This window comes from Euleptes europaea, chromosome 17 (assembly GCF_029931775.1).
Source record: "Euleptes europaea isolate rEulEur1 chromosome 17, rEulEur1.hap1, whole genome shotgun sequence".
Classification (NCBI taxonomy): Eukaryota; Metazoa; Chordata; class Lepidosauria; order Squamata; family Sphaerodactylidae; genus Euleptes; species Euleptes europaea.
The window spans coordinates 36,244,388-36,268,276 of NC_079328.1; the positions used below are offsets into that span (position 1 = coordinate 36,244,388).

General features: G+C 46.4%; 1 protein-coding gene across 1 annotated transcript; it reads right to left on the minus strand.

Annotated features, from left to right (window-relative positions):
- Nucleotides 1–410: 410 nt before the first annotated feature.
- Nucleotides 411–22,218, minus strand: TSNAXIP1 (translin associated factor X interacting protein 1). The gene is made up of 16 exons (XM_056862361.1): nucleotides 22,151–22,218; nucleotides 18,428–18,515; nucleotides 16,704–16,798; nucleotides 15,336–15,459; nucleotides 13,802–13,895; nucleotides 12,405–12,601; nucleotides 10,467–10,602; nucleotides 9,285–9,454; nucleotides 9,010–9,169; nucleotides 8,613–8,743; nucleotides 6,957–7,085; nucleotides 5,676–5,837; nucleotides 3,135–3,244; nucleotides 2,384–2,507; nucleotides 948–1,051; nucleotides 411–651 (listed from the first exon to the last, which is right to left on the minus strand). The coding sequence occupies exons 1-16, from the start codon at nucleotides 22,216–22,218 to the stop codon at nucleotides 411–413; spliced, it is 2,133 nt and encodes a 710-aa protein (XP_056718339.1).
- Nucleotides 22,219–23,889: the final 1,671 nt, after the last annotated feature.

A 23,889-nucleotide genomic window follows, 5' to 3' on the forward strand; every position in this document is an offset into this window, starting at 1 on the left:
TGAGTGACCAGCTCTTGGTAAGGGTTTCTTTGTGTGATCAAGATGGGAGTCCAGAGGCGGGGTGTGCCAGTTCTGAACTTCTAACGAGACTCAACCTTTCCTCTTTGTAACCTGAGGTTGGTTCATATGTTGCCTTTGGAAAATGGTATGATCTGAACAGGATGCTTGCACAGTTACAAAGAACAAGCATACGTAGATGTTGGAGCATCTTATAGCAGACCTCAATTCTGTAGTCTCATGTTCTGCTGGCGTGGGGGAGATGATCTGGGATTACTGCTACAGCCACAGGCCCTAGCAAAGAAATGTTAGGCCATTTGGCCTATCCCCTGAGAGTTTTTTCAAGGCAGTATCATTCGAGATCAATGTTCCGTAAAATTTACTGGAGGGAGAGAAGCAAAGGAAGACGCGGGTCAGATGACAATTGATGATTCTTCTGCCATTCCCCTTGCCTCTCCCGGAAGATTTCCTTGTCGTCTGAGGTCCAGGCTTGAAAGCTTCTGCATCACCGTTTCTACCGGCAGCGAGGCAGCAGAATCCAGTTGCTCTCCAGAAGTCTGGAAGACGTAGGTGATGTAGGATTCCAGGGTTTGGTCAGGCAAGCCGGGGTCAGCTATATAGAAAGCTGCCCTCAGGTCATCTGGTCTCACCTCCCTTTGTAAAAAAAAAAAAAAAAAGACCAGTTAATGGTGGATGCTGGCGTCTTAAGGAAAATGGTTGTCATATTCAAAAGTGCCCTGATTTTCTTGGGTCCACTGATTTTTCTAGAGCATTTCTCCAAACAGCTGTGAGCAGATAAGGTTAAGAAAAAAAACTGCTTAGCATTCTACAGAGAAGCAGTTGGAATATATAACTTTTGGCTAACTGGGGGTGGGGCAAGCAGAAGAACTGATACTTTCATCCTAGTGTCTGCTAGAGATGTCTGATCTCTGCAAGGCTAAGATACTCACATGCTTCTCAATTCAGCACGCAGGTCATGTAGATACGCTTGCTTCTCGTTGATATACTGATCTTTCATCTTCACAACCAGGGGTTCTGCTCTCCCCTCCTCATCCTGCAAGAGCATAGAAGTCTGTGGTGACTGCATCTGTTATGTTACAAGGCCATGCGTGGTGGTGGACAGCAAGAAGGAGATAGCCCTTGGCTGGTTTGTGCTGGGGTAGTTCATCTGCGTGGCTTCTGTGAAGTCCCACATGGGACTGTGCATGCGCAATCCCATGTGTGCCTGTGCATAAGGCCACTAGATGAACAACAGTTACAGGTAAGTGCAACTCTGTTTTTACCACTGTTCTGGATAAGTAAAGGGATCCCTAACAAGGGGAATGGTTTAGAAAGTTGCATAAGCCTAGCTGATCAATTCTCGACAAGCCTGAGCCTCCCACGATTGCAGCTCACTGCTACTCCAATCTCACTGTCTTTTCATATCTTAACTCCCTTAATTGTTGCCATTTGGAAAGTAACCATAATTACATAGGAATGGGTTTATCCTTTGCGTTAACGGACTGTCCTCTGGCTTCATGATGCCGTTTAGTTCCTTCCCATGTGGAATATTGGTCTGGGTGGATAGCCGGTCATTGTGTTTCAAGCGGGGGGGGGGGGGCAAAAGCACATACGTTTTTCTTTTGCTTCCAGAAGACTGGCTTAAAAAAAATTATTTCTATTTAAACACATGAAGTTGCCATATACTGAATCAGACCCTTGGTCCACCAAAGTCAGCATTGTCTACTCAGACCGGCAGTGGCTCTCCAGGGTCTCAGAGGTCTTTCACATCACCTACTTGCCTAGTCCCATTAGCTGGAGATGCCGGGAATTGAACCTGGGACCTTCTGCATGCCAAGCACATGCTCTACCACTGAGCCACAGCCCCTCCCCCACATTTAAAATTTAAAACATTTTTATGCTGCCTTTCCACCCAATCACAGTCCAAGGCACAGCACATAAAAATTTGACCAATTAAAAACATTTTAAATTATGAAATCAATAAAAACGCAAACAATACCAGAATTGGGACGGATGGCCGTTTGAGATTTGTTCCCGCCACTTGTTACAAGGATAGCTCCTTGCCAGATCAATCAAGCCGCTGTCCTTTCTGGGTGTACCTGCCCAAATTCTCTGCTGCACTTAGGGTACGTGCTGCAGGTTGAACTGAACTCAGTTTAGTGCCGCTGAGCAGCATTAAGTTTGTATTTTTAGAGAAGCTCTAATCTGAACATCCCTTTTCCTTATTATCATACCTAACTGAATTTCTAATGCGAGCGAAACAAAGGCAGTGTTATTTCTGCAGGATCATCCGGAGCCATTGTCCTCTCTAGAGGGAGCTCTGAAGCAAGACAAACTGCTGCTCCTCTCATGCAACGAATGTAACCTCAGGAGGATGGATACCTACCTCCAAGAATAAGAGCCTGTAGAGAATGAACTCCTCAGGAGTCTCTGGCCTGTAGCCTGCAGCCTCTACTAACTCCTGAATCTGTTCGTCAGTCTTGAAGGGGAAAGCTGCCTTTAGGGCTATGCTGTAGCAGGAGAGAGAGGAGACTTCAGTATATGGATCTGTCTCACAAGAAGACATGCATTGTACTATCACTAGCCCTTAGTTAATGTCATTGAACACACATGAAGCTGCCTTATACTGAATCAGACCCTTGGTCCATCAGAGTCAGTATTGTCTACTCAGACTGGCAGCAGCTCTCCAGGGTCTCAGGCAGGGGTCTTTCACATCACCTACCTGCCTAGTCCCTTTAACTGGAGTTGCCAGGGATTGAACCTGGGACCTTCTGCAAACCAAGCAGATGCGCTACCACTGAGCCACAGCCTCCCAAATAATCTGATTAAAGAGTCTGATACAATGGGGGGCACACACTTAGATACTATGCAAACTTCAAACATTTAAAATGAATGGTTCAGTATTAAAGGGGCAGTAGCATATAAAGAAACATAAAACTCACATTAATTATTACTCCCTGCTGCCTCTGACCCTTGAGGAACTACCAGTGGTGAGGTGTATCTTCCCCACATTCGTGTCCCACCTTGGGTCACATATGCCTTATTAAAACCAACAAGGGGTTTCTAGTGCAGCCCTTGCCCCTTGGCTTTTGCAGGTACCCACAAATGATTCCCCCCTCCCGGTCCCAAACACTTACATGAATTGTTCACTGGTCAACTGGCCCGTATTGCCCACGTCCACATTAGTCAGTTCCTTTAACAGAGTGCTGAGATGCTGGAGGTGGTTGTGGTACACCCCTTCGTCAAGCTGTGATCATAAAAGCAGCAGAATTCAGGTCAAGCATTCTGCCCAGAGCCGCCTTCTGGTGTGAGCGTGGAATCTGAGGTGCCCACCCTGAACGAGGCTCCTGAAATTCACTAGTTCAGTCCCTTCCAGGCTTTGGCTTATAGGACCCTTGGCTTAACGGTAATTTTGTATTATTGGGGGGTAGGGGCAGAACATCCCTTCGTATGGTCTGGTCCTGCAGTTGGCAAGGACCAGCAGCACCTAGACTCAACAAGCAAATTAATACCATGGGGTGGTGGAAATCGATAGGAGGATCAGTCACTGCTGCACGTATCCCTTCAGGTACTTGCACGTAAATCCCAAATATCTGTGCTCCGCACTTGGAAATGGTAAAACCTGATACTGGGAGAGACTTTCTGGACTCGCTTCTTCACATGCAGTTGTCTAAGCTCCTGCTATGGACAAGGAAAGGGGAGAAGGGAATCCTAGCCCTCTTTTTATGTACAAACGGTCAAGAGCTAATCCATAGACTGACCCAAGGCTTTCTGGTTTGGCTTTAATAAGGTTTTGGTTTTCCACAAATGTCATGGCATCAATGGATCAAGGAGATTCTAAGGGATACAGGAAAGGAAAGATGTTGTGGCAGAATAGAACTAAGGAGGCGTGCATCTCTGGGGTCCTAAGCACCTCAGGCTGCACAGCTGCGCTCTTAAGCCCGCTATCGGATCAATGGGGATTATGAATACAGATTCCGAGGGTTGGGTTGTAACCTTTCTGTAATGTATGTAAGTAGCTAAGATCATAGCAAGGGAAGCCTAGGAGCTTGAGTCCTGGGCGAAGGCTCCTAAGCCTGCTCGCACGATTGGCCAAGCCAACGCATCCCATTGGCCCTAAGCCGGGTCATGCCATTGGTGACCCGGGGGTTGTTTTCCCCCATCACGGATCGGGGGGGGGGGGAGCGGCCACCAGGGGCCAGGGGAGCATTTAAGCAGGGCCTGGTTGTACAGTTCTCAGTTCTGTCCAGTACTACAATAAAGCGTTGTTGTTGGAACTCCGTCTCAACCTCGTGTGTCCTCCCCACGTGGACTTAACACTTTCTGTTAGTCATTTTAAGAACATCTGATCTGCACCAGGCAAGGAGAGTGAAGGAGGATGGAGAACTAGGCTGTCTTTGATACTTTTATCCCACTGTAGCTGCAAGGAGAGCCAGAGTGGTGTCCTGGCTAAGAGAGGTGGTTTGGAGCAGCGGACTCTGATCTGGGTTGGTTTCCCCACTCTTCCACATGAAGCCAGCTGGGTGACCTTGGGCTAGCTGCAGCTCTCTTAGAGCTCTCTCAGCCCCACCTACCTCACAGGGTGTCTGTTGTGGGGAGGGGAAGGGAAGGAGATTGTAAGCCAGTTTGATTCTCCTTTAAGTGGTAGAGAAAGTCAGCATATAAAAACCAATTCTTCTTAAGGAATGGAATGCAGGATCCATGGCTCTCCTTCTTCCATTTTATCCGCACAACAATCCTGGGAGGTATGTTAGGCTGAAAGAGGGTGACTGCCCCAGATCACCCAATGAGTTCCCATAGCAGAAGAAGAAGAGTTGGTTTTTATACCCTGCTTTACTCTAAGGAGTCTCAAAGCAGCTGACAATCACCTTCCCTTCCCCGCAACAGGCACTTTGTGAGGTAGGTGGGGCTGAGACAGTTCGGAGAGAACTGTGATTGTCAGAGGTTTGAGATCACCCAGCAGGCTTCATCTGGAGAAGTGACTAAACAAACTTGGTTCACCAGATTAGAGTCCACCGCTCTTAACCACTACACCACGCTGGCAGAGTGGGGATTTGAACCCAGGTGTCCCCAGTCCTAGCGGGACACTCTTAAAAACTCCACCATGATGGCTCACTAGTATTTGGGGTCTCAAAGTTGAGTTACTTTTCCTTCTCTTTACTGACACCTTGTAGACATTGTGTTTGTTTAGAGACTTACATGCCACTTTTCTCCCCAACAGGAGCCCAAAGTGGCTTATAACATTGTTTTCCTTCTTCCATTTTATTGTCACAACAACCCTGTGAGGTAGGTTAGGCTGAGAAAATGGCACTGGTTCCCTGTGCTTTTTGTACATCTAAACAAGAGCCCCGTGGCGCAGAGTGGTAAGCTGCAGTACTGCAGTCCAAACTCTGCTCACGATCTGAGTTTGAGCCTGACGGAAGTTGGTGTAAGGTAGCCGGCTCAAGGTTGACTCAGCCTTCCATCCTTCCGAGGTTGGTAAAATGAGTACCCAGCTTGCTGGGGGTAAAGTGTAGACGAATGGGGAAGGCAGTGGCAAACCACCCCGCAAACAAAGTCTGCCTAGGAAACATCGGGATGTGACGTCACCCCTTGGGTCAGGACTGACCCGGTGCTTGCACAGGGAACCTTTACCTTTAAACAAGTTGGAGTATGATGAGCTATGGTAAGCTACTCACGTTTCCAGTCAGTATGTTAAAAAACATGGACATTGCTTCGTTGGACCGATAGAGCTTCATGATTTCGAAGGTCGTGTACGTCCAGTCAAAGGCAATTATGTCACCGTACTTTCTCTGGAAGTAGGTGAGGAAGAAATCTGGCAGGCTGGATCGCGTTCCTTTCTGCAAAAGAGGCAGCGGTTACAGGATGAGGCCATGGCCGTTGGAATTGCTCACTTTGGAGCCGCCAATTTGAATCACAAGTTGGTCTCTCCCCTCCAGCCCTTCAGAAGGCAGGCACAGTGAGAATTATCGTCCTTGGTGAAGACAGGAATCAACCGACTTATATCAAGTTATTCTGAAGTTCAGTGAGCAGACGCTTGGCTTGCCGGCTCTCAGGGTCTGGCCCTACGTTTCAAGGTTTAAACCAGTGGTTCCCAAAGTGAGCAGTTCACCCTCTGGGGGGCAGTGGGATTACCTAAGGGGGCAATAAGAGGCAAGGGGGCAGCAGGGGGGTGCTAGAGGTGGGCCCCTTCAACTGTGTTGTTGGATAGGGTAGGGGGCGCTGGGGTTGAGTTTGTAGAACCAAGGAGGCGGTGGCCCGAAATGTTTGGGAACCACTGCTTTAAACTTAGCAAATTGTATAGGGAAATAAGGGAGGGGCCAGAATTAAGGGGTGTGGGGTATTTTCTGCTTGGCTTGAGGACATCTGCCATTTATTTCATCTCCTGGTTCTGTTTCCTCCCCCCACCCCCAGTACCATATCCTGCACCCTCTAGTAAACTCTAGGTTCACCTCCCCTCCTCTACAGGCACAGTACTTTAGCTTCCAAGCTACACTTCTTTTGTCATGCGGTCAGAGTCTCAAGAGATAGGAGTGTGTAATTTTATTGTACGTTCTTCTCCCAATGGGTGAAGGACTAGCCTGGTTTATGGCCATGCAAGAGTTTGCTTATGTGTTGAAAATACTCTTGACATCGGGTCCTTAGATCCCCATCTTGGGGCTGTGGCTCAGTGGAAGAGCTTCCGCTTGGCATGCAGAAGGCCCCAGGTTCAATCCCTGGCATCTCTAGTTAAAAGGACCAGGCAGGAGGTGATGTGAAATACCTCAGCCTGAGACCCTGAGCTGCCACCAATCTGAGTAGACAATGCTGACCTCGATGGACCAATGGTCTCATTCAGTAGAAGATGGCTTTGTGTGTGTGTGTGTGTGTGTGTGTGTGTGTGTGTGTGTGTTCATCCTTTTGCTATTCCTACCCTGAAACACGTAACCATAATAGACAAGGGAACACAAAACAGAGACCTGTTGGTCCGTTAAAGTCTTTTCTCTCCAGATTTCCCTTAGGATGGACACAACCTCCTTCTTGGACAACTTCTTGTTTCGAACCTGACCATCGTATCTCAGGAATATAGGGATTTTATCACTTTTCCCCTAGGGACAGAAAGCATATCAAACCTGGACTAAAATCAAACCTAAAGCAAGGCATGGTTCATAATTTCTCCCCACCTTCCTCCTTTCTTATCCCAGCGTTTTTGATACCTTAAAATCACAAAACAGACAAGATACTGAGCAGAACAAAGACCGATAAGCAGCAAGTAAATCTGAAGGAGCAAGCATCCTTGCCGTTATCATTTCCCTTGCTGTACCAGTTACAGAAGCAGTGTGCTGTACCCCATGGGTGGACTAACTTAAGTCTTACACAGTCCACATCCTGTTTCATTTTTTACTAGAATCCTCATAAGGCCCTAATGGGTTTTCAATGGACAGAGCAGGAGCACAGGAAGACTTAATAGTTAAAAGCATAACTCATCCTCGTCAAGCAATTCCAAATATTAATTCTTGCTTAAGACCCCCTAGGCTGACTTTTTTCAATACAGTCCCAGCAACCAGCAGGAGCTAAGTGGCCTAGTGGAAATTAGCCAGCAGTCTCACGGTGGCCGACGGTTTCTCTTCTGCTGGCCTGCGTTCTGCAGCACACTTTCAAGTCACAAAGAGTGAAGAGGAAACTCAGCAAGCCCAGCCAATGCCAGGCATGAGCGGAAAGGGCACAAGAGAACATCCCCTTGAATCCTCTGCCACGTACATGCCACGGAATTCTCTCTAATGTAATGGGGTGGGCCTTGGAAAGACAAGTCACTGTAGGGAGCATTCCCTGAAGATAGGAAGTTCTGAAACCCACTGATCTGGAAGGCAAGAACAGCTTCACTCCCCTCATCATTCTGCAGGAAAGAAAGATTTGCACCTTGCTGGGCCATAAAGATCAGTGCCTTGGAGGTATGTACTGTATGGCCACCAATTTTCCTTGCCTTTCTCTCAGCTGCAAGGCAGAATGGGAGTGAGAAACAATACGGGCCAAATGAAAATGTGACATTTGCCGATCTGTGAACTCATAGAATCATAGAGTTGGAAGGGACCACCACGGTAATCTAGTCCAACCCCCTGCCCAATGCAGGAAATTAACAACTACCTCCCTCCCACGTCTCCAGTGACCCCAATCCTCCCCCCACCATGCAGGATCCCACAATCAAAGCACTCCCGACAGATGGCCAAACTACTCTCTCGTTTCCTCTCTCGACCCTGCATTGAGCAGAGGGTTGGACTAGATGGCCTGTATGGCCCCTTCCAGCCCTATGATTCTTTCCAGGCTCACCAGCAGCTGCCACAGAGGGAAGGAAGATCAGTACCGGGATTGGGGCACAGAGCGGGAGGGGGTTTGATGCTTTCCTCTTCTGCTTTGCTCCCCCTACCACAGCTGCTGCTTCCCCCATGTGTGGGGAACATACAGGTACCCGTATGATTTGAGGGTGGGTGGGGAGGACTAAGCCCACATCTTAATTGATAGATAAGCAGATGCATGCACCCATCTGCCATTAAGCCTAAACAAAATAAGGTAGGAGATTTATTCATGCCTTAAGGGGGGGGGGAACCCACTGGGTGCAACAAGCAGCTCAGCCATACCAGCGCTATGAAGGTTTCTCTCTCTCTCAGCATCATCGCCCCGAGATCCTCCAGAAGCACATCCACTAGCTGGTCACTAGTCTTGCCTTCGGACAGAGCATTCCAGCGCTCAGGCCCACCAGAAATCACCTCTGCAACAACAGCAGGAAGGCGACAGCTGTCAGACAAGCCGGGGCCATTGCTCTCCCTGAGCATTTTGCCCGTATTTTCCAGATTTTGGCTAAAACAGCATCCGGAAAACACGGGCAAAACATGCGGGGAGAGCGAAGCGACCTCTGATGGGTGGAAAAGACATGCATAATCAAAAGGAGGCCCCGAAGCAGTCAGCGGGGGTGACCGCGGGGAAAGGCCCCTGCATAAAAGGCCAGCGAGACATGCCAGCAAGCTCAATAGATACCTGCACATTTATCCCACTCAGGACGGGGTGTACAATTGCGCTGGACATTGAGAAGTTCGTTGTAAAACTGGTCTCGCTCCTCCGCCACCTGCTTGTGGACCTCCAGCATTGTGTTGTATTCCTCTTGCAGATCTTTAAAGTCCTCCTGAAGAACCGTCATCTGAAAGGCAATATCGACACTTAGCAGGGCGATGGGTGCCCAAATTGCATGGTTTTACCACACAAACTCCAGCATCCCAGCAAGCATCAGGAATGAACAGCGCTTGCTTGAGTACCTGTTCAGACAACTCGTTATATTTTTTCTCCTGAGATTCCAAGTCTCTTCTGGGCACCACGTCCCCATAGTTGGCTCTCATGGTGTTCAGCTCTATTTGGGCTTTGGTAAGGTCCCGCCGCGCTGTCTTCAAAGCAAGCATTAGCATCACCGGATCTTCTCCCTTCTCGTCTTTAAAAGAAAACACTTTCAGAGATTTATAGAATCATAAAATCATAGAGTTGGAAGGGACCACCAGGGTCATCTAGTCCAACCCCCTGCACAATGCAGGAATTTCACACCTCCTCCCCCACACACACCCAGTGACCCCCTACTCCATGCCCAGAAGATGGCCAAGATGCCCTCCCTCTCATGATCTGCCTAAGGTCATAGAATCAGCATTGCTGACAGATGGCCATCTAACTTCTTCTTAAAGACCTCCAGGGAAGGAGCGCTTACCACCTCCAGAGGAAGCCTGTTCCACTGAGGAACCGCTCTAGCTGTTAGAAAATTCTTCCTAATGTCTAGATAGAAACTCTTTTGATTTAATTTTAACCCGTTGGTTCTGGTCCGGCCTTCTTGGGCAACAGAAAACAACTCGGCACCCTCCTCTATATGACAGCCCTTCAAGTACTTGAAGATGGTTATCATATCCCCTCTCAGTCTTCTCCTCTTCAGGCTAAGCATACCCTGCTCCTTCAACCTTTCCTCATAGGACTTGGTCTCCAGACCCCTCACCATCTTTGTTGCCCTCCTCTGGACACATTCTAGCATGTCTACATCTTTCTTAAATTGTGGTGCCCAAAACTGAACACAATACTCTAGGTGAGGTCTAACCAGAGAAGAAAAGCAATACCATCACTTCACGTGATCCGGACACTATACTTGTGATGATGCAGCCTAAGATCGCATTTGCTTTTTTAGCTACTGCATCATACTGCTGACTCATGTTCAGTGTTTGTTTCCTGCCTTTCAGGGGTATGTTATCGAGGCAGCTTACCAAAACATTTACAAAAAAAAAATAACCGTGTAACAAAATATCTGAAAATGTACAAATCAAAAAGCAACAGCAATCCTATGCCCCAAATAACTAAAATTATCACGGAGCCTTCATCCTGCTTTATGATGAAGCTCTTTACTATGCCTGTCAAAGGTTAGTGATGATGATGAAGCTCTTTCTTGGTTGGATGATCGCATTGACTACCTTGGACTTTGCTGAGCTTCGTTTCCTCCTTCAGTCGGTACATCTCGTTGAGATCCAGCAGCAGCAGCTTGCGGGCGTCACGCTCATTCAGATAGTGGAGGTTCTCCTCAGCCACTGACTTCCGTAGCTTACTCACCTGTGCAAGGCAAGAAAGGAGAGGCCCTGATTTGGGCCCTGACAAACTTACATGCAGGCTCAGCAGCAGAAGCAAATGCCGCAGCACCACCATTTGATGGGCCAAGGTAAGTCAGAGGCAAGCAAGGGGGAGAAAACTTCTGAAATGGTAATATCAGATGCGGTGCTTCCTGATAAGAAAGTTAACAAACCCCCTCTGTAGTGGGGGTCACTGGGGGTGTTGGGGGAGATGGTAGTTGTACATTTCCTGCATTGTGCAGGGGGTTGGACTAGATGACCCTGGTGGTCCCTTCCAACTCTATGATTCTAGGAACTGAGATTCAACAAGCTTATGCAGAGGAAAAGGAAATAGACAGCTGACTGTTGGAAAATGGCCACGCCTCAGTGGTAGGGCATGAGCTTGGCATGCAGAAGATCTCCAGTTGAAAGTATCAGGTAACAGGTGGTGCGAAAGCCATTCACCTGAGACCCTGGAGAGCTACTGCCACTGAGTAGACAATACTGGCTTTGATGGATGAATGGTTTGACTCAGTGTAAGGCAGCAGTGTAAGGCAGTGTAGATGACTGGGGAAGGCACTGGCAAACCACTCTGTAAACATAGGCTGTTACCGCACTAGGTATTCCCAGCGATGTATTAAGAGTTTGAAAATGTTATAAAAAACATCGCTTTAAAAGGGTTTTTGGATGCCACGGCTAAAAAATGGTTGGAAGACGTCTTCACAGCTAAAGGGGCCAAACAAAGTGCGAACAGTATTTTTAATAACATTTTCAAACTCTTAATACATCACTGGGAATACCTAGTACGGTAACAGCCATAGCCTGCCTAGTAAACATCGGGATGTGACATCACCCCATGGGTCAGGAATGACCCGGTGCTTGCACAGGGGACTACCTTTACCTTTTTAAGGTAAATTTTTGCTCTTGGGTTAGGAAGCCCTGCACTTCCACATTATCCCACAACAGATTTGAAGCTCTGCCTGATAATTCATTTTATCAATGGGCTCTGGCTGGAAGAGGCTCTCTGAAGATGCGGGCAGAGGTCTTCCCAGCCCATCTATCTAGGAACCTTTGAAATGGAAATACAGAAAATTGAACTTGCAGAGCATGTGCTATACCACTGAACTGCAATCCCTTTCTGGAAAATGGGCGCCATCAAAGGATGGATCCAAGCCACACAGCTGGTTCCAAGGTATACTTCCTCTCATTGCAGAAGTCCTTCCACTCGCAGAAAGACTTCTCCTGGAATCAGGAAAAACAACTTTTGATCCAGTCACGTGTACACATTAAGTCCAATGAGATTTTTAAGGACGGCTGCTTGTACATCACCTATGGGAGAAGCCGTGCCCAATTTGCTCAGCCAGCCACAATTAGTACAGCCGTTCCACTCTTCTGATGGAACGCTTTCGCCTGGCTGATACTTCCTTTCTCCCCAACCCCAGTACAACCAAACAGGGGATACTGAATTGCCATCTAGAGAGGAACACAACAGGGCTTTGGATGAAGGGCAGGACCTAGCCTTGACAAGGGGTAGCAATTGCATTAGAAGAGCTGCAGAATACTGAGTCAGAATATTAGTCCACCAAGGTCAGATTTGTTGACTCTGGCTGGCAGCAGCTCTCCAGCATCTCAAGGCAGAGGCCTTTCACATAATCTAGCGCCTGAACCTTTTAACTGGAGATGTTGGGGATTGAACCTGAGACCTTCTGCATGCAAAACAAATGTTCTACCACTGAGCCATGGCCCCTCCCAGAGCTCTCCGGCTCTAACTGCTTTAAGATGTGGATGGGTGGAGACCCATCTCACCTGGACCTCCAGAGATGATCTCTTCTCCTTCATTTGGTCGATGATCTGCAGCAGGCGGATCCTCTCTTGCTGCAGTTGTGCTATCTCAACTTTCTCTTGCTCCTGGAAGGTCAGGATCTTCTGAGTGCATTGGTCGGAGGCTGTGACCAAGTAGGCGTTCACAGACTCCAAGGAGTAGATTTTCTCCCGCAGATGCGCTAGAGGGGATCAAATGCAAAAATCCCCAGAGACATTGTCTTCGAGAGCTTGGGTTATATACGCCATTTCCAACTAACAAAGGAGATATTGTGTGTGTAAAGTGCTGTCAAGTCGCAATCGACTCCTGGCGACCCCATCAAGGGGCTTTCAAGGCAAGTGAGAACTAATAGTGGTTTGCCATTGCCTTCCTCTGCAGATTCTTCCTCAGTGGTCTCCCTTCCAGGTACTGACCCTGCTTAGCTTCTGAGCTCAGATGAGATCAGGCAATACCATGCCTCCATCCCTCCCCAAAGGAGATATTAGGCCATGAGATTTTCTTCCTTTCTGGGTGTTTTTGCCAGCAAACACTGCCTTAGGACTCTGCATATACAATGAACACAAGAACGCTGCCCATTCACTATAGATGATTAAGTGAAATCCTACAAAGAAATAGCAATGCTCTGGCTCATTCAACAAGTTGATTCTATTCACCAATATACACTTTCGAAACAAGCACCAGCAATTAATACAATGACTGTCTGTAAAGCACAGCTCATACAGTCTTAAAGCTGAGCACACCCCATTATAATTTTTCTTCCTTATTTAGCAGGAGTTAGAAACGGTTGCCGCAAAATTGTTATATTTTACAGATGAATGTGCAGAGTTCTGCTTGTTAGAAAAGTCACCATTAAATACTTTTCATTCCTTTTCTTTCTCTGAATAATGATGCTGGGAGAAAACAGCAAAACCGGATCAGGGAGCTGTTTCCCAAGAAACCCACGTAGGGTCCATGCTTCGTCAGTTCTCCACCAGCCACAACAGTTTAACAACTCCATTTGACAACTCTATATTGGTGAACAGAATCAACTTGTTGAATGAGCCAGAGCATTGCTATTTCTTTGTAGCATTATTCAACGCGGGGGCAATTGTGTTTTGTATGCTAAGTATGCTAATGTGTATTTGTAAATAAGTTTCCCTGGATTCAGTGGAACTGCTTGGTTTGTTGGGACCAAGGGACTTTGAAATAAAGTCAGTGTGGTGTAATAGCTACAGCATCAGACTGAGATCTGGCTGTAAATCCCCACTCAGGATCAAAGCAGGCCAGGAGTGAAAGATCAGTGATTAGAACCTGCCATGGTTTTAAAAGAATGGGGAAGGTTCGCTGGGTAACTCATTCAGAATTGATATTACAGGTGGTGTGACAGCCTCAAGGTTCTTACCTATAGTTGCTTCATATTCCCTCTTGATAGATGCCAACAAGGGCTTGTAGGTTTTGAATTCATCCATGAAGAACTCAAATACTTCTCTATAAGGCTAAAAGAGAGAAAGGCCATTTATGCAGGGTCAATTTTTATGCTTGCTCAAAACTCTTTTTTCCAATGTGACCTTTAAAATGCCTATTCACGGTCCCAATGCAAAAGGAGAAATTCCACCCCCCACTTGCCTGCTCCGTTGTTTGCATAGCTAAGCCGCGTTTGTGATTTTTCACGGTTCCTTCAGTAAATGCTTCGGTGTGGGGAGCGGAGCAAATACAAAAGGTCACATTAAAGGGGCTCTTAAGAAATGCGAAGCAGGAATGAGCCAGCTTTGCAGTCACTTCCTAAATGGCGGTTCAGCGTGAAAAACTCAAAAAAATATGCAGAGCATTTCAGCCTGGAATGCACTGTTAATTACCAAGCATAAATGGCCTAAGAGAGAATCCAGTACTACTACCAGGCCTGTTTTTATATTGCTGCTTTATTTAACATCCAGGGTGATGAACTTCCATTGGCTGTCCCAAATGGATGTGACTCCTCTTGCTACTGCTACTAGACTGCACTCAGCCTCATCAGATTTTCCTTTTTACAACACCACACTACTTCACATTTTACTACTGCATCCACACATGCCTTTTGTTCATGGTCCTCAGCATCGACTTTTGGGTGGTCCAAAGGGGACCTCTCTTTCCTTTTTCAATCCACTATTAACCTCTCCAACAGCAGACTTTACAGAGGAGAGAAAGGCTATACCATATGCTGCTCTGCTAATTCATCTTTTGTGGTGGGTCTTTGTTAATTGTTGGGATGTTCGTGGTGGATTTTAACTTGGTATTTTATTTTTATTGCAAGTCGCTTGGTGGGCCAGCCATGGCTGAAAAACAGGTTTAAAAACAGGTCATTTTCTTTGACTTCAGGAGCTGGTCCAAAAACCAGACAATGGCATTCCACTCTGATTCTGAGGTTTACAGTCATAAAAAGAAGAGTTACTTTTTATAAGCCGGCTTTCTCTACCACTTAAGGAAGAATCAAACCGGCTTACAATCACCTTCCCTTCCCCTCCCCACAACAAACACCCTGCGAGGTAGGTGGGGCTGAGAGAGCTCTAAGAGAGCTGTGACTCGCCCAAGGTCACCCAGCTGGCTTCATGTGTAGAAGTGGTGAAACAAATCTGGTTCACCAGATTAGCCTCCGCAGCTCATGCGGAGGAGAGGGGAATCAAACCCGGTTCTCCAGATCAGAATCCACTGCTGCAAACCACCACTTTTAACCACTACACCCCTCTGGCTCTGAACATACGAAAGCCCTGCTGGATCAGACCAGTGGTCCAGCTAGTCCAGAATCCTCTCTCACACAGCACCAAAAAAAAACAGTTGCCTTGGAGGGGCAACCAATAGGGCATAGATGCTGCTTCTTATCACTGGTTTTTAGAGGTTCACTGCCTCTGAACCTGGAGGTTCCCATTAGTCCCCAGTGTCCCCATACTTAGCCCTCAGACCTGGAGTCTCAGTTCCTGAGTTCTCCCTTTTGTGAGATCCAGAGACTGCAGCTCGGTCCGCAGGTGGTTTTCCAGCATTTCAAGGTAGCGTGGCTTTGAAGTGGGAAGATCTTGACTTTTGATGCTGCTGTAGAAAGACGGAAAATTAATTTCTCCCCTTCGACCCAGAAAACACACGTTCATGTTTAAGTGTTCTTCCTGCTTCGTTCTTTGGCCTGTTCTGAACTTCCCACTCTGTTTTTATGGTTTGATAAGCTGCAGCTTTTCATTGGGAATAGCACATTCTGCTGTTGTTGAATAGTTTAACTTTTGGTGATGCCATTTGTTTTTGCTAGCATGTGTTCTTAATGAACGTCTTGTGCTCCACCTTGGGAGTTTTTAACTGAAAATGTGGGGTGTAAATATTTTAAATAATTAAACCCCATTGTTTACTACTGCATAAGATTTCTCTTCCAAAATACCCACAGTTCCAAATGTAACTTCAAAAGCCTTTAGGATTGCCAGCCTCCAGGTTGGGCCCACAATTCTTCTGGATTGCAGTTGACTCCCAGACAACAGAGACCAGATCCCCTGGAGGAAATGACAACTTCAGAGGATGGACTCTATGGCATCATATCCTGCTCAGCTCCCTTCCCAGGGACCATCCCCAAATCTCCAGTAGTTTCCCAAGGTGGAGTTGGAATCCATAATACACTTGGAAGTGTTATTCTCAAAGAGAGCTTCATAAACATGTTTGATGGATGCGTCAAGTTATAGCACATTTTTGGCAGTGAATACTCAGGTTAACAAGCTGTTGCATATTATGCCTTCTTTAGATTTGGAAATCATCCTTTTATGTATCTTAGATCAAATTAGGAAAATTATAAAGGAATAGTGTTTTACTGACTGAAACCAGCAAAACCAATATTTGCCAAATACTCGAAACAAATTCAGTCATGTCCTGTAGGGGACAAGAATAATATAACAAACTCAACATGTGATCAGATTTTGGGAGGGTGCAAAAGCCATGTGGATCCAACCCTGTGTACTCTGTTGTAAATAAGGTTGCCAGCTCCAGGATGGGATATACCTGGATATTTGGGGAGGGCAGGGCTTGGGGAGGGGAGAGATTTCAATGCCATACAGCCCTCCTTCCAAGCAGCCATTTATGCAGGTGAACTGATCTCTGTCAGCTGGACAGCAGTTGTAATAGTGGGAGATCTCCAGCCACCACCTGGAGGCTGGCAACCCTAGTTGTAAATGGTATTTTGGTATTGGTTAGCCACTGAGCAACGCCTGAACCAAAAACGAGGACAATCAAGTCAGTCAAAGCAAAACTTTCCCTCTAACTGTGTGAAGGCTTCATGTTCACACTACAGCCACTGATACATGTACCTTTTCCATTCAGGCTGAGCGCAAGGCTTTAGTTTGAACAGGCTTGGTGTGTACGCAGGCCAGGAGGACAGATAACTGCTAGAGCGCCCCTGAGAGGATCAAAAGGAAAATGATTGACAACACATTCTAACAGCATTTTTAATAAAGCAGTGTGTATTCATTCACACTGTTGGGGGGAAAAACCTGAGCAACATGCAGCTGTCAACTGAGACAGCAATCTTAAGCAGGCCTACTCAGTGGGGCTTACTCCTCAGAAAGTAATTCACAGTGGGTAGCCGTGTTAGTCTGTCTGCAGTAGTAGAAAAGAGCAAGAGTCCAGTAGCAGGCGTGATGGGATTAGGTGTGGTATGCAGAAGAGTCTGCATACCACACCTGCCATTTATGCAGGTGAACTGATCTCTGTCAGCTCTTCTGCATACCACACCTAATCCCATCACGCCTGCTATTCACATTTACATACTGTTAACTTTTACATACTAATGCTTGTCTGAATTCACTCTCCTCTACTTAAAGACAGATGGATTCACATTCTAGCTGTATCTGAAGAAGTGAGCTGTGGCTCACGAAAGCTCATACCCTGCCAGAAAATATTTTTGTTAGTCTTTAAGGTGTTACTGGACTCTTGCTCTTTTCTACTTCCTCAGAAAGTGTTTTCGAGGACTGCACTGCATATGTGCCCCCCATGAATTAAATGGTGCTCCTTCCTGCCATTTAAACTGGACCTTCTGAACACTTCTTGAATGTAGAAGAAGAGTTGGTTTTTACATGCCGACTTTCTCTACCACTGAAGGAAGAATCAAACCAGCTTACAATCTCCTTCCCTTCCCCTCCCCACAACAGACACCCTGTGAAGAAGGTGGGGCTGAGAGAGCTCTAAGAGAGCTGTGGCTAGCCCAAGGTCACCCTGCTGGCTTCATGTGGAGGAGTGGGGAAACCAACCTGGTTCACCAGATTATTGTTCGCTGTTCACTGCTCCTGTGGAGGAGTGGGGAATCAAACCCAGTTCTCCAGATTAGAGTCCACCACTCCAAACCACTGCTCTTAACCACTATACCATGCTGGCAAGTTTTTAAAAAGCTCCTATGACTTGTCCTCATTTCCCCTTATACCATGGATGCCCTTTCCCCCTTTTTTATTGCTCAACATATCCAAAATGTTGTCACTAAAAGCTGGAATGTTTTAAGAAAAGAAATGCAACTGACCATTTGTTGCATTGCTCTGTGTGGAGTAACTCGGTTGCCTGAGTTATTTGGAACTATCAGCACTGTGGTGGGGGCAGTGCATAGTTCATGGCTACTTTTCAGCTGTATTAGTCTGGATTCTGGAGTTATAGATGAAGGATCCTGCTTCTGCCCATCAGGCCAACTTGCTGGGTACCCAAATTCCAAAGATCTGACATAAGCAGCACCATTTCTATACATCTTAGTGTAAAGGATTTTTGACCACCCTCCTGTCCCACAAGCTATAAGGAGACCATCATCGTTCTGTGTGAAGTGAATCCCTAGCAGCCCGAGAGGAAGATCCATAAACCCCTAGCAACTAAGGATGCTGATCTGTCCCCTTAGGCTTCACAGAGCCCCACAGCATCTAAATGCCTAGAGTTGCAGCTTGTGTGGCTGCCCAAACATGTGACCTTCCACTAATGACAAGCTGCCCTGATCAGGGTCCCGCTGCCTCTGGCAAGGGGGTGGTCCTCTGTCTGGAAACATCCCACTCACCAAAACTCTGGGCTTCTTCTGACATTTCTTCAGGTCAGTAGTACTTTCTTCATCATTTAAAATATCCGCAGATTCAAAGAATGATACCCTGGCCAAGAGCAAGGAGGAGGAAATGACTGACCATTGGGAAAGAGTTTCTTCATGCCAAGGGAGTCCCCCCATTCATTCAACTCGCTCCCCCCTCCCCTGCATTTCTTTCTTTCTTTCAAAGGAATGGCAATTAACACCAAGGGACCAGATGCTGGGAAGAGGCTCCTTTTTTTTTAAAGTGCCGTCAAGTCGCAGCTGACTTATGGCGACCCAGTAGGGTTTTCAAGGAAAGAGACTATACAGAGATGGTTTGCCATTGTCCTCCTCTGCATAGTGACCCTGGTATTCCTTGATGGTCTCCCATCCAAAGACTAACCAGGGCCGACCCTACTTAGCATCTGAGGTCTGACGAGATCAGCCTTGCATGGGCCGTCCAGGTCAGGGTGGAGGCTTCTTAGTTGTATTAAATCCCTGTGTTTGAAAACACACCGTACACCATGTCAGCAATGATATCCTCAATGTCCTGCTGTTAAAATCAGATAGGTTAGGACAAGAAAGGGTTATATATGGATGCCCTATGGCACAGGACTCCAACACATAGCTCGCCTGCTACCAGGCTTGCCAGTTGTTGCTCATGAATCCCTCTTCTTTTTTACCCTCACAACAACAGCCCTACGAGGCAGGTTAGGCTGAAAGAGAGGGACTGGCCCAAGGTCACCCTGCCAACTTCCATGGCAGAGTGGGGATCTGCATTCTGGGCCTCCATGCCAACCCTGCTGAGCAAGGATTTGAACCCAGGTCTTGCTAGTTCTAGGTCAACCCTCTCACCAGTACACCATATTGGCTCTTAACATGGCCAGTAAATAAACATATCTATTCAGCTGCAGTGGTTGAGTGCTGCCAGGGTACCTATCTTGCTTCTTGTAATTCCAACATTTTATTTTATTTTTACCTTTCCAGCTTTTTAATTTAAATACCTTTTTGCAAGATCCTGACTGGATGGCCTGTAATAAGAAGGGGGAAATTATTCATTGACCAAGAGACATTGCTGAACTTTGCCTGTCTGCCAGCTCAAACAGGGAAGATGAGTTTGTAAACAATAACAGACAACAACAGGAAAGTTAATATGTTGTGCATATAATGTTTAGGAATGCAACACTATGTGTTGATCATGTTTCCCTTTTCCAACAAGTCGTCCCTGAAATTATTACCCCCAAATGTTGAAAAGCATAACACCAAGCTGAAGAAGTGAGCTGTGACTCACGAAAGCTCATACTCTTCCAGAAAATTTGTTAGTCTTTATGCTGCTACTGGACTCTTGCTCTTTTCTACTACTAACCTTCTTTACACTGGTTCCTTCTTTTGGGATCCTTTTGCACTTGTTGTCATTGCATAACATGAGCTCTAGAAACTTGCTTTTAAAACAACTTTAACAACCCTACCAGTAAACATATCAGAGGCAGTTAAGAGCATAACAGGGAAAAAAGTTAAAAGAATGTTGTAATCTACCTTCAAAGAAAGTATCTGGGAAAGCTTCCCTGACGGAATTTCTGTCCAGGCACTGGCAGTTTATTTTTTTTCTTGCAGCCTTTGATCTTTGAACTCCAGCACAGTTTACTCAGAAGTAAATCCTACTGAGATCTATGAGACCGTCTTCCAAATAAGTGTGTATTAGATCACAGTCTTTGTTTTCCATTTAAAGCCAGATTCTAAACACATTTGCTTGGAAGAATGTCCCAGCAGGGCTCCCTGAATGGTTCTCTGCTGGAGCCTGTTTTGAGTTCTGGGACTAGGGAACACTGAAGAAACAATCAAGAATAAGATACATCAAAGCACATGCACAAAGAACACAAGCAACCCAGGAGTTTTGTGGCACTTTAAAAATTAACCAATTTATTGTTGCGGGCTTGAGTGCTTTGGACAAAGTCGAATAAAGTCCACAACAACTTATGTTACAATAAATGGGTTAGCAACAGCATTCAAAGGTACACTGCCTCTGAATCTGGAGGTTCCATTGAGCCATTTGGGACAAGAAAGCAATCGCCATCCATTAATTTGTCGAATCCCTTTTGAAAGCCATGCAAGCTAGTGGTCATCACAAAAGCCTTTTCCTAAGAAGCCACAAAGCCATGATCAATGGTGGAATCCTACGTATGCTTGTGTGAAAGTGCATTCAAGTTGCTTCAGACTTATGATAACTCTATGAATGAATGACATCCAAAACATCCTATCATTAACAGCCTTGCTCAGATCTTGCAAACTGAGAGCGGTGGCTTCTTACATAGAGTCGATCCATCTCATGTTGGATGCTAGGGTTGCCAGGTCCCCCCTGGCCACAGGCGTGGGATGGGTGGATAGGGCTGCCAGATCCAGGTTGGGAAACTCCTGGAGATTTGGGGATGGAGCCTGGAGAGGACAGGGACCTCAGTGGGCTACAATGCCAGAGTCCACCCTTCAAAGCACCAATTTTCTCCCGGGGAACTAATCTCTGTATGATGAGTTGTCATTCTAGGGGATCCCCAGGTCCCACCTGGAGGCTGGCTTTCCTAATTGGATCTTCCTCTTTTACTGCTGCCTTCACCTTTTCCTAGCATTATTGTCTTTTCCAGTGACTCTTGTTTTCTCATAATGTCACCAAAGTACGATTGCCTCAGTTTACAATGGGTAGCCATGGTAATCTGTCAACAGCAGCAGAAAAGAGCAAGGTATATGAAGAAGTGAGCTGTGGCTCACGGAAGTTTATACCCTGCCAGAAATTTTGTTAGTCTTTAAGGTGCAACTGGACTCTTGCTCTTTTCTACCGCCTCAGTTTAGTCATTTTGGCTTCTAGGCAGAGTTCAGGCTTGACTCGATCGAGAACCCTACTTATTAATAAACCTTCAATTTGTGACTGGAGAGGGAAATTATGGATGTATATGAGGATGGCTAAATTAACAGAATTCCTACATGGAAATGATATGGAAGAATTCAAAAAGACTTGAGCAACGGCCATCACGTATTGGGAGAAACTGGCAAAAATGGATTTTACTATTTTAGTTAGTGAGTTATAGAAACAAGTTTACTTACTTTTTTATTATTACTATTAACAATTTTCAAAACTGTTTAGACACTTCTGCGGAAGTCAGGCGATGGGTCACTTTTTAAGGTGGGTGGAGGGTCCAAAGGGTATTTTTGCTTTGTTGAATTTTATAACTTTGTATAATAATAATGGATACTCTTTTGTATTTTCTTTTTATCTTTTTTTGTTATTATTGTATTTGTTTATTTTGTTTTATATTATAAAAATAAAAATTTTTACACACACACAAAAGAGAACCCTACTTATTTGCCTCTTTGTCTCTCCACGGTATCGGTGAAACTCTGCAACGCTGCCTTTCAAATGAATCAGCTTGTCAGCCTCACGGGCCACAGTGGGACTTGTGTGTGTGTGAAGTGCCGTCAAGTCGCTTCCGACTCATGGCGACCCTATGAATGAAAGTCCTCCAAAACGTCCTATCTGTGACAGCCTGGCTCAGATCTTGCAAATTGAAGGCTGTGGCTTCCTTTATTGAGTCCATCCATCTCTTGTTGGGTCTTACTTCCGAGTAAACGATCTTGGGCCGCAGCTGCAGGCAGGCCGGTGGGGAAGGGGCTTCTCCCTCCCGCCCATCTCCCTTCCTCCTTCCCTCCCTCGCTCCCTCCCTCGCTCCTTACCGGGGAAGGTACCAGGCGGCCCTGTCCATGGCCGCCTGCAGGCAAGGAGGCCGCGGAGGTGTTGACATCCGGTCTCCATGGCAACGATCGCGGCCTGCTCTCTAGACCGAAGCCTCAGCGGCCTCTAGAGGCGGCCGAAGAGGTTGCGAGTGTGTGTGTGTTCAGTGCCGTCAAGTCGCTTCCGACTCATGGCGACCCTATGAATGAAAGTCCTCCAAAATGTCCTCTCTTCGACAGCCCTGCTCAGATCCTGCAAATTGAAGGCTGTGGCTTCCTTTATTGAGCCCATCCATCTCTTGTTGGGTCTTCCTCTTTTCCTGCTGCCCTCAACTTTTCCTAGCATGGCTGTCTTTTCCACTGACTCTTGTCGTCTCATGATGTGACCAAAATACGACCGCCTCAGTTTAGTCATTTTAGCTTCTAGGGTCATTTCAGGCTTGATTTGATCTATAACCCACTGATTTGTTTTTTTGGCAGGTATCCATAACGCTCTCCTCCAACACCACATTTCAAAGGAATCCATTTTCTTCCTATCAGCTTTCTTCACTGGTTGTGAGGCGATGGGTCTTTTGCATGCCGGGTTCCCTCGGAGCGGGGAACGGGGGGGTGGGGGGGAGGCTCGCCATAATGGGGAGACCCCAGGCCCCCGAGGAGAAGGCTGGTGTTGGGTCTTTGGGCAGGGCACGCTTCGGAGCTTCAGAGAGCTGGCTGGAAGATTGCTCCAGAGAAAGATGTTCAGGAGATGCTACAAGGGACGGCGTTTGAAAGGGCCCGTTGATCCCAAGGTCTGACAGTCTGGGCCCATGTAGGACAGGTGACATGGAAACCATCGAACGTGTATTGTTCAGCTTTTTGTGTAGCGTGAGCAGGGCCGGATTTAGGTTTTATGAGGCCCTAAGCTATTGAAGGTAATGGGGCCCTTTATATGTCCAGCTGTCCTTTGTCAACAACAGATTGTCGCTGTTTTTTGTGTTGAATATATGCTATATGTAGTAGAAAAGGGCAAGAGTCCAGTAGCACCTTAAAGACTAACAAAAATATTTCCTGGTAGGGTATTAGCTTTCGTGAGCACAGCTCACAAAAGCTCATACCCTACCAGGAAATATTTTTGTTAGTCTAAGGTGCTACTGGACTCTTGCCCTTTTCTACTACTGCAGACAGACTAACACATAACAAAATATGTATTTTATCAAAGTAATTGTTGAACTGAAATACAATTAAGAAGTATATTAATAGTGAAATGTATATCCAAGTTTTTTGTTCCTTTAATTTTTTGGGGGGGGCCCAAGAGAGTGAGGCCCCAAGCTATAGCTTGTTTAGCTTATACATAAATCCGGCACTGAGCGTGAGCAGAACATGATGAGAGAGACTGAGTCAGGGTACAACATCTTTATTGCAGGACCCCGTAATGGTGAACTGGGAACAAAGACCCTTGCCCTACTTTTATGCCCTCAGATAGCCTGCGCTTTCCCCCCCTCCCGTGCTCTAATTGGTGGGTTCAAACTGCGATCCAATAGGACTATCAGTTCTGGGTTTCTGCTGTTCCCACTTAACTCTCTAGGTTTATTGCATACATTACACAGCTGTCCATCTTATCATGGGGCTGGTATTAGACTTATTGATCCCCTGATCAGTGGGTTCCCAGATAAATCGGCTGAGTTCCTGTCCAAGAAGCTTCTGATGGTAGAGATTCCTCTTTCACTCCCCACTGCTAAATTCTGCACCGTTGCAATTAAAAT

Excerpts from the sequence above, each read along its gene's own strand:
- TSNAXIP1 (XM_056862361.1), bottom strand. The coding sequence starts at position 22,218 with ATGTCAACACCTCCGCGGCCTCCTTGCCTGCAGGCGGCCATGGACAGG. Across the intron at positions 12,602-13,801 it reads GGAATATGAAGCAACTATAG|CGCATCTGCGGGAGAAAATC; the intron begins GTAAGAACCTTG and ends GATCCCCTCTAG. Across the intron at positions 3,245-5,675 it reads TTAACATACTGACTGGAAAC|CTTGACGAAGGGGTGTACCA; the intron begins GTGAGTAGCTTA and ends TTATGATCACAG.